The sequence below is a fragment of the Simochromis diagramma genome, unplaced genomic scaffold (assembly GCF_900408965.1).
Source record: "Simochromis diagramma unplaced genomic scaffold, fSimDia1.1 OVJJ01000596.1, whole genome shotgun sequence".
NCBI classification, from domain to species: Eukaryota; Metazoa; Chordata; class Actinopteri; order Cichliformes; family Cichlidae; genus Simochromis; species Simochromis diagramma.
The window spans coordinates 23,071,556-23,081,894 of NW_024387245.1; the positions used below are offsets into that span (position 1 = coordinate 23,071,556).

The following is a 10,339-nucleotide window of genomic DNA, read 5'->3' on the forward strand; positions in this document are numbered from 1 at the left end:
AGCATCTTTGCCCCCAATGATCATAGCAAATAATTAAAATATTCATAGAGTAAGAAGCAAAATAAGAAAAACTATTATCAACCACAAGAGTCTTCTTTGATTTTCAGTCCCCGTTGCTGATTGGTCGCATTGTTATGGCACATGAGTTGACTGACGCGGTATTCCACCAATTGGATTTGCTTGACGTCTCCACTCTCGCCAATCAGCGCCTGGGAAATGAAAACACGCTTGAGTATCCTCCCCCTTCCCTTCAGTGTGAGAGCAGGCTCTAGCAGGGCTGATGCAAAGTTGCATGTAACTGGTTAGCAGTGAATACCGGTCGTCGGCTTTGGAGGTTAAATTCCATATTCTTTAAATATAAAACTAGCGAGTTTTAGCGGGCTGCTGCTGCAGTAACAGAGCCGAAATGGCGACGGAGATAACGAAAGACGTGGAACAGATCTCAGTAGGTAAGGAAGGAGAGTGAGCTAGCTGGTTAGCTAGCTCCCACAGACATGTGTGGCTTTAATATTGCATCAGTTGCAGAGATGTTAGCAGTTAGCCTGCTGTGTAACGCCGATTTCTGATTCTGTCAGGTCTCTGGAATGATATGAGCTAATATGCGGCATGATCACACATCGATCGGCCCTTCTTACCGCTGCAGAACCAATGAAAGTCATTATACAAACGAAAACATTAGCAAGGATATGCTAACATTTAGCCACGGCAGCTGTCAGTTTGCAGTGGAGAAGCAAAAGGAGGCTGCGGCAGACCTGGATTTGAATATTTCACCGTCTTTTATTTAATTGATCAAACCAATATCTAACCCGTGACTGTATTTCAGTCTGTTTTAATCAAGCAGAAAACTGAAGGTACTTTCGGTTTCATCTCAGGGTGTCACTATGATAGAATTCACACATATGTAGTGTAAATATACAGCAGATTTTTACACATTACATGTAAAGTTCGTGTATCGATAAAAAGCGTGACATTCTTAGTTTTTACCATTGCCTATTGTTACCCTGATAGCTGACTATTTTACATGTCACAGATATTAAGATATGATGTAATCTTGCGGATCACATTGCTCAGTGGTATATAGTACGTGTGAAAGGTACTGCATCTCCAAATTCTTCACCAGGACTAAATTCGAATACAGTTTTATTTATATAGCGCCAGTCACCTCATTAGCTTTATATTACAATATTAAAGAGGGAACCCCAAGGGTCACACGGTCACTTATGAGGATGTACTCACTTTTAAAAGGAACCAGAACAAATGAGGGATGGTGCAAGATGACCTGATCCCATAAGCTTGAACAAATAAAGTTTGAAGCCCGGACTTAAAAGTACAGAGGGTGTCTGCCTCTTTGTCTGACATTCTTGAGCTATCAGGAAAATCTCCTGTGTAGGAGCTGGTTGCAGAAGGCTCTGTCTCTGATTCCTCTTTTGGAAACTCTGAGTCTGAGAACAGTGTTCTCTACTAGGATAATTTGGTACTTTGAGGTCTGAGATATGGTGGGGCCTGATTTTGCAAGACTTTATATATGAGGGGCAGAAGTTTAAATTCAGTTCTCGTATAAGAGGGCGCTAACATGGGAGAAATGTGACGTCTCTTTCTTGTCCTTGTTAGTACTGATGTGTGGAAGTATTTTAAATGTGTTTTGCTCACAGCATTTTAGTTGTCTTGAATGAAGAGTAGGCCCTGCCTTGAAGGCAAAATCTGAGCGCCAGTAAACTTAAGAGATTGCACATACTGAGAAAATACTGAGCCGACTGTGCTGGTGTTTCTCAGGTGAGCTGTATGTGTCAGATAAATGTGGCAGCGACCAAGACGGAGATGGCACGGAGCAGAAACCCTTCAAAACTCCTCTCAAGGTAACTTGTTTGTTTACTTCAGATGTGCACGGGTAAAAATGCTTCAGGCTGCATGGATTGTGGGATGTCTGTCAGCACCTCACTGTGTCTTTGGATCTTCACAGGCTCTGTTGTTTGCTGGAAAGGAGCCGTTCCCCACCATCTTTGTAGAGTCCCAGAAGGAGGGAGAGGTTGGTTATATTTATAGATGATCACTTTAACATGGATAGAAATCCAATCTTTACCATTTTGAACCAAACTTTGCAAGTTTTATTCCAGTACCAGCTGCAGCACCTGTTTTTACTAACTGTTATTAATGACTGATTCAGTTTATTTTCCTCCTCGTCTCCCTCAGCGCTGGGCGGTGATCTCTAAGACACAGATGAAGAACGCAAAGAAGGCTTTTAACCGCGAGCAGATAAAGAACGATGCCAAAGAAAAGAAGGAGGTTTGTGTCTAACCTCGAGATGTTTCCTACAATCAGTGGGTCACAAAACACATGCTACAGATTCATCCGTTTTGTGCTTTTCTCTTTATTGTGGCTCTGCTGTGTTTGTCGTAAAGGCCGAGGACAACGAGAGGAGAGAGAAGAACCTGGAGGAAGCCAAGAAGATCGTCATTAAGAACGATCCCAGCCTGCCTGAGGCTGAAGCAGTCAGTCTTTCTTATTTTACCTGTATTTTGGCTCCTGCTCCTGTTATAAAGTTTGGTTTTAAGTCTGATTGAACTTGAACACAGAAGTTAGCAAAAAACAGTCCAAAGAACAGCAGCCCTGAATGCAGCCTCATTTCCAGCTCCATATTTTTAGTGTTAGACTCAGAGTAACTTTGCATGATTCACAGTTCAAAGTAAACAGCTTGTTTCGTTTCTATCTGAAATCACTGAATGACTGCATTATGCTTGATTTATGTTTACATTTAATTTGAAATATAAAGCCTGAGCTTTTGGTTGCTTGCAGATTTATAAACCTCCTTAATGGGAACCGTTTTATGAGAATTAATTGTTGTAAAAGAATATATATGAGAAAAAATAAGAACAGCCCTCTTAACCTGTTCCTTAAAGTTTCACTTTTTGGTTCTTTACGTTCATTTTTAATATTTTGCAGCTGATGCAGCGTTTCTGAATAAAAGACACATACAGTTTAAAAACAAACAAAGTAGATTAAGCTGAAAGTAACTGGCTTTGTGTAGATAGAAAACAGTTCACAGACGACATTCCTGAACCAGAATGGTTTGTGTGGAGCGATAAGCTTTGGCTGGTTTGCTGCTGTTTGAACTGAGCAGCTGAAACACAGAAGTTTGTTTTAAACCCCAAACTAGCTGAACAATCAATAAAAATATAAATATGACTCGAAAGTCTGAATCATTTCACTGATTCTTCTTCTTCCTGGTGATGATTTAAAGATGATTGTTGTCTTTATTTCAGGTTAAAATCCATCGTCTCCAAGAAAAGAGAGGCCAGAGGGTCAAAGTGTTTGGATGGGTTCACCGCCTCAGGAGGCAGGGTGAGGAACACATCAATATAATCAAACAGTCGATCCATTCAGTATTTACTCATTCTCATTTCAATTTAAGATTCCAAAGTCAGAGAATTCAAAACTGATTTGTTGCTTGTTATTCATTTATAATATGGACAGCTGCATTAAAGGCTTAAACGAGGATGTTTCTGAATTATTTTGCATTTAAGAATAATGTCAAAATGACAAACTTGAAATGGAAAGATTCATTTGTTTGTTTAAGATTCTTTACTGACTGTGAAAAGAGAGAAATGAGTAAGATTCAGTTTTTAAGATTGAGCCAAATTAAGTTTTTTAAGAGGATAGAAATAATTAAAATGTTACTTTGAGTCAACATATGTGTATTATTATGTTTTGCTTTTTTTTTTGTCTCCTCCAGGGAAGAACCTGATGTTCCTTGTGCTGAGAGATGGCACCGGTTTCCTCCAGTGTGTCCTCTCCGATCAGCTGGTAAAGCTTCATAAACCCCCATTTTTAACCTTTCTACACTGTGAGCTACATGTTATGGTTAAAAATTAAATGTTCATGTCCTGTCACGGCCAAAAGTTTGGCACCGGTGTGGTTTTTCACAATCTTTGCTGCTTCTGTCTTTATTCACAGTGTTTCTGTGTTGTTGTGCAGAGTGATCAGAAACATATTCACAAGCTGCAAAGAGCTCCCTGGGATTAAAAAGTTTTGTTTTTTTGGGGGGGATAAACGTTTAACCGCCGCTCCTAAAACATTTGGCCGTGAATGTAGTTCAAGACATTTCTTTTTATTCTCTATCACCAGGCCTAAGCACAGAATCAAAGATTTAACAAAATCGGTGGGAGTGATTCATTTGAAGTTGGCGCTTTAAAAAGCTGTTTAATTTCTGAAGTTGATTCTGAGTGCGACTCTCTGTTGTTCTTGTCTTTAGTGCCAGTGCTACAACGGCTTGGTTTTGTCCACAGAGAGCACAGTGGCTATTTATGGGACCGTCACTGCAGTTCCTGAAGGAAAGCAGGTAAACTCACCTGCTGCAGAAACCTGCTCTGCCTGTGCATGCTCACAGGAAACTAGGTCACCCAGAGCAACATGTTTACATGCCCCACAGTTCTTCCTGGAATCATCCTAACAAGAAATCACCGCATGACTGAAAGTGTATTTCAGTAATGAGATTTGAGTTTCTGTTATTTTTATCAGTGTACAGTAAACATGTTGTGTTAAACTAATAGTTGAACAGAACAGAAAACTTTGTCTTCTGCTAAAGTCTGAACCACGACTGAGGAACAACCTGAACAATCTAGTAAACCGTCTGTTTCCACTGATGAGCCTCCTCAGCCGTTACAGATGCTCTGCAGATGCAGGACAGAGATGTTCAGTGAGTTCTCCTCGTCTTCTTTTCTCAGGCGCCCGGAGGCCACGAGCTGCACGGCGACTACTGGGAGCTGGTTGGCTTAGCTCCGGCGGGCGGGGCCGACAACCTACTGAACGAGGAGTCGGACGTGGACGTCCAGCTGAACAACCGACACATGCTGATCAGAGGAGAGAACGTCTCCAAGATCCTCCGAGTCCGATCCACAGTCACACAGTGCTTCAGGGACCACTTCTTCAGCTGTGGGTACTACGAGGTGAAGCACAGATTTATTGTGGATGCCAAAATGTGGTGGGGTTGGGTTTGTTTTTGCTTCTTCACCTCTAACAAGGAAAGAAACCCCCAAACCTGATGACCTCACTTTTAATCAGTGACATTCTGTGCCTCTGTCACAGGGTGAGAGCAGTATTGCAGATTAGGAATCAGATCCACCTGAACTGAAAAGCTCCTTAGTCAGGTCAAGTCGATGCTGCTGGCCAGATGCAAGCTAAATAGCTTTTTTCCAGTCTTCTTAAAGCAGCTGCTTGAGTTTAGCTGGTCACATATTCCACCTGCAAATATCTGTCTGTGGCCTAAGTTTGTAGTTTTTAGCTGATTGTCTTATCTGGGACCTATTGAAGGATTTAGCCTCTATCAGATAAGAGCCTGGTACTACGTCTTCTTATCAAATCCAGATGCATTCAAATCACTTCAGTTTGTTTATTTGATTACAGATATTTTAGTCATAAAAGTTCAGTTTAATAGTACAGAGAAGTCTCACTCGACAGCTGCTCGCTCAGAAATAAAGTCGGTAATAACTACAAACCGTTATGGTTGTTTTATTTTATCCTGCTTTGTGATTGGCCCGTTTCTCCTTTATTCTGAAAAATATGCAGCAGCAGTAAGTTTGAGGGTTGAGTGTGAAAAGGAGCAGACAGCTCGGCATCAGACTGAGGATCGCTTTGCTCTACAATAATCGTTAATTAATTTTTCCGGTGTAGATCACTCCTCCGACTCTGGTGCAGACTCAGGTGGAGGGCGGCTCCACGCTCTTTAACCTCAACTACTTTGGCGAGCAGGCGTACCTGACGCAGTCCTCTCAGCTCTACCTGGAGACCTGCATACCTGCCCTGGGCGACACCTTCTGTATCGCCCAGTCGTATCGGGCCGAGCAGTCTCGCACCCGCAGACATCTTTCTGAGTGAGTCGCCACGTTAAGGATGACGTTACAGCTTAAAAGCCTTTCTGCAAAGATCTATCATTTACTTACAGTGTTTTTATTATTGTCCTCCATGGTCAGATACACTCACATCGAGGCGGAGTGTCCCTTCATTACATTCGAGGACCTGCTGAACAGACTTGAGGACCTGGTGTGTGACGTGGTGGACCGAGTGCTCAAATCTCCCGCCGCAGAGCTGCTCTACGACATCAACCCTGTACGTGACGAGCGACAGCTTTGTGCTCCTGCGTCATTTTTCTAACTATTCTGGAGCATTTGACCTCATAACATTCACGTGTGGTAGTAAACTTGATATTTTGTTTGGTGACTATGGCTTTTCCAGAACTTCAAACCCCCGAAGAGGCCGTTCAAGAGGATGAACTACAGCGAAGCCATCGAGTGGCTCAGAGAGCATGACGTCAAGAAGGACGACGGCACCTACTACGAGTTCGGAGAGGTGACGGCTGAACACAGCACATCATTCAGCTGCTCAGCTCATCTTATAAAGTCCCCAAAATGTCTCATATCAAAAAAAATTAATCAAACATATTCCAAACAATTCAAATTCATGAGTGCATACAATCCATTAAACATTCATCAATGTTTTATTAAGTTTTAAAACAGTCCCCTCGATTAAAATGTTAAAAATTTTCCAAAATCACCCACATCTTCATTCTTTAAAGTATTATTCACACCAGCTCCTCTGAACGTCTAAGCCGGTCTACACTTGTGACAGACAAACAGGAAAGTGATCTTCAAAGATCCTGTCAGTAGCAGAGAGCTGCGGTTTTCAGAGACGCCTGTAGAGGGCACTATTGTACAACTTGTTAGAAAGCTCAGCTGTCAAATCAAACTTTGGTCTTTTCAGATGTTCTGCAATCATTTACAAGTTATAAATACGGTTTTCTCCTACCCGAAGAGTTTTTTATTTTGAATATTCATGAAGTCTTTCTTTGATTCTCTCTTTCTTTGACTTGCCTGTTGTGTCGATATTTCTCCCTCTGTCAGGACATCCCCGAGGCTCCAGAGAGGCTGATGACCGACACCATCAACGAGACCATCCTGCTCTGTCGTTTCCCGGCCGAGATCAAATCTTTCTACATGCAGCGCTGCACCGAGGACAAACGCCTCACCGAGTCGGTACGAACCTCACAGATCCAGCTGCGGTGTGGCTGAAGCCTGGTTAGAGAGCGGGGAGGTCATGTCCTTCACTAAAAGTACAGTTTCTGTGTGAAGAGGAGCATGAGCTCTTCACTTCAACCTGAGCATTAAGTAGGTAAAAAGGTAAAGACTTAAAGTATAAGTAAGTTGGTGATGAGTGACTTAAAGGCTCGGCAGGAGAGTGTGAGTGACCTGTGGTGTGAGAGACGAGGTGTAGAGCTTCACTAAAGCAGGTCATCTGTGACTAAAAACAATGTTTTATCTTAAAAATAAAGGCAGGACAGCAGAACGGCAGTTATGATACAGCGGCATGTCAGGAAACACCCAGCGGCCTTATTAAGATATGATCAGATATATTCATTAAACACAGTAAAGGTTCAAAGTTCTTTATTTGTCACATGCATAGTTATACAAGTATAACACACAGTGGTCTGTCTCTGATTTACCAAAAAAAAAAAACGTGAGTTACCTGGATCCCTCGAGTATCGTATGTTTGTCTGTGCTGCAGGTCGACGTGTTGATGCCAAACGTTGGTGAGATCGTGGGAGGGTCGATGCGTATCTGGGACGCTGAAGAGCTGCTGGAGGGATACAAGAGGGAGGGAATCGACCCGACTCCATACTACTGGTACACAGACCAGGTAAATGAACACTGGTTTGACCTCAGATGTTTGATACATGTTTTGTGCACCTCACTACATCTTTACTTTGTGCAGTTAAACGACTCACGTGGCAGTTAGTTTGTAACGTTAGCTTGAATAAGGTTATCAAGCATGCGCTAGTCGACGTTAGCCAGAAGAAAGACAGTTCAGGACTTGGTGACCAAATCCTTGTTCAGCTTTATCATTAGATAACAGTGGTTCTCTTATGGCTGATGCAGTGGCTTCCAAACTTTTTGTCTCCGAGGACCACCAAACAGGAAGTCAAGATTTTAAGGCCCACCTGGAATGAGCCCTAACGTTTGGCTTTATTGCATCACTGCATGTGTGTAGTTGTTGGTAGCTGTGTGTTTCAACAGGCTTCTCTGCCTCTGTGTGTGTTTCAGAGGAAGTATGGCACATGTCCTCACGGCGGTTATGGTCTGGGTCTGGAGCGTTTCCTCACCTGGCTGCTGAACAGACACCACATCAGAGACGTCTGCCTGTACCCACGATTCATCCAGCGCTGCCGACCCTGAACACTCACACGCCCACACACACACACACATGCAGTCAGTACACCCGCATGTGGCAGCGCACATTAAATGAAACCGAATCCATAGTTTGCCCGTGTAGCTTTCATTTCTGAAATCTGAAGAGTTTAAAACTTCATCATGCAACTCCTCAGAAACAAAGTCGGACGCCAGCTGTGCTTCGCCTCTAACCTTCACAGCTTCCTCCTGTGACTTCAAAAGTGCATCTGATCATGTTCAGTGTCTGATTATTAAACCAGAAATAAACAGTTGTTTCCTGTAAGCATCTGCTCTGAATGTTGCAAATATCTCAGTCCACCTTAAATTCTTTGTTTTTCTTCAGGAAATTTTTCTTTAAACATTGAACCTGCAGCCACGACATTTACTAATAAGTCAGCCTTAAGAATATTTCAGGTGCTCCTGAACAGAAAACTGAAAAATATGAATCAAAGAATAAAACAAATCCACTTTATTTCTGAGACTCATCGGTGCGTCCGTCCTCCTGAAGTCTGGACTCAGGAGAAATTCACAGCCTCAGCATTGCTTCTCCTGCACGTGGTCCTGGGAACATTTTCTCAAAACTGTTCGTCATTGGTGGTTTAGAAGTGTGACATACTGTACGTGTTGGCCTCAGGGGGTCTTATTGTGTTTCTGTTCTGCCTCTTCATCTGAAATAAATAAACTCTTACTCGATCAACTGAACTTAAATAAAAATGTGATTCAGACGTGGCTGCTTCGGGCTTGTGTCCTTTTTTTTTTTTTCTCCTTTTAACCGCAACAAAACCTTAATTATTTAACCTAACAAACACTACAGGACATTTTAATGAAAGATATTTTATATTAACTATTTTTACTAAGTTCACACAACGTCTGGCCCCATGACATGCTCATCATCTTGTGAAAATCTGTGCCTTTTGTTGCTGCTCCACATGCTACAACACCGCCCCTACAAAGTTCCAACAAAGCAACACTTTAAGATGCCATTTTTGCTCCTTCCAGGCCGGATACTTTGACAAAATCCTCGTAGACGTTTCATCAGATCAGCTTGGTTTTTAGTCGCATCAGTCTAAAGATCACAGTGATGCTATATTGCAAAGCGTTTGAGTTCATGTTGGAGGGCATGTCCATGGCCCTATTTATCTTATGTCAACCTTAGGACTGATGTTTTTGCACCAACTTTCTTTTGATTGGCTGCTCCTCACAAAACAGAAGGAAATTGCAGCGCTGCAGTTCCACTTATGACCACTAGAGGCTGAGATAATCCAACACTTGCTTATAAAGACTTTGAAGCGAAAGAACCCAAATGGCGACAGGTTGCGTCTGTGAGAACTTCCCCATCTGGCAGCTTTTGTTTCTTTCTTTGTGTTTCTGCTTAATTTAACTTCCTCTTCTTGTAAAAATGTTTTTTAAGGAAGAAGGAAACATGATGCAAACTGGAGAAACTGGTATTATTTAAAAGGAATGTGGGCCATTCAAACACGAGATTCTGATTCAAGGAAATAGTTTTCTTTGAGCTCTTTAGTAAGGCCTGATGCTGTTTAAAACACACTTCTATAGCATTTTAATCCCTTATTTAATTAGTTTGATTACCGGGAGGTTGTTAGGCAAATGTTTGTAGACGCTTTAAAAAAAAAACCCCATCAAAACACATGATCTGACAGAGCAAAGCAGTCGTAACAGGCTGTTTATGATCAGCATGGTAAGCCTTTGGCCACTTTTGCACCAGAAAGTGCAGCATAAAATACACAGCAGGTCAATGAACATGTGAAATGTTAATTATGAATAACTCATAATTAAATGCAGAGGGGCGTAAGAGTGGGGATCAGGTTGGATCAGCTGCAGTGTCAGGTGATCAGGTGTGTCACAATTATAGAGCACATTGTGTGTTTCGCTTTTTCTGTTTAAATTAACGTTTCTCTTCTTGTTTCCAGCTCTGATTAAACTCTGATACTTTATCTCCTAACACATGTCTCTTAACACGCCGCGTGTGGGCGTGACCAGCACGGCCGTGGGCGGGGTCCTTTAACGTTAAGATGACGCCACACTGAGATAACGATTCTAGGTTAAGCGCGCCAAGGTAACAAAGCAACAGACCGGAAATTGACTCAAGCTATTTCTATAAT

General features: G+C 42.2%; 1 protein-coding gene across 1 annotated transcript; it reads left to right on the forward strand.

The window, feature by feature from the left end:
• The first annotated feature begins 244 nt into the window (after positions 1-244).
• On the forward strand, positions 245-8,945 carry nars1 (asparaginyl-tRNA synthetase 1). Its single transcript, XM_040053381.1, has 15 exons — positions 245-449; positions 1,774-1,856; positions 1,961-2,026; positions 2,191-2,283; positions 2,400-2,489; positions 3,261-3,339; positions 3,731-3,801; positions 4,250-4,336; positions 4,722-4,943; positions 5,668-5,867; positions 5,967-6,102; positions 6,229-6,342; positions 6,894-7,025; positions 7,555-7,686; positions 8,091-8,945. The coding sequence occupies exons 1-15, from the start codon at positions 407-409 to the stop codon at positions 8,220-8,222; spliced, it is 1,680 nt and encodes a 559-aa protein (XP_039909315.1). The 5' UTR covers positions 245-406; the 3' UTR covers positions 8,223-8,945.
• Positions 8,946-10,339: the final 1,394 nt, after the last annotated feature.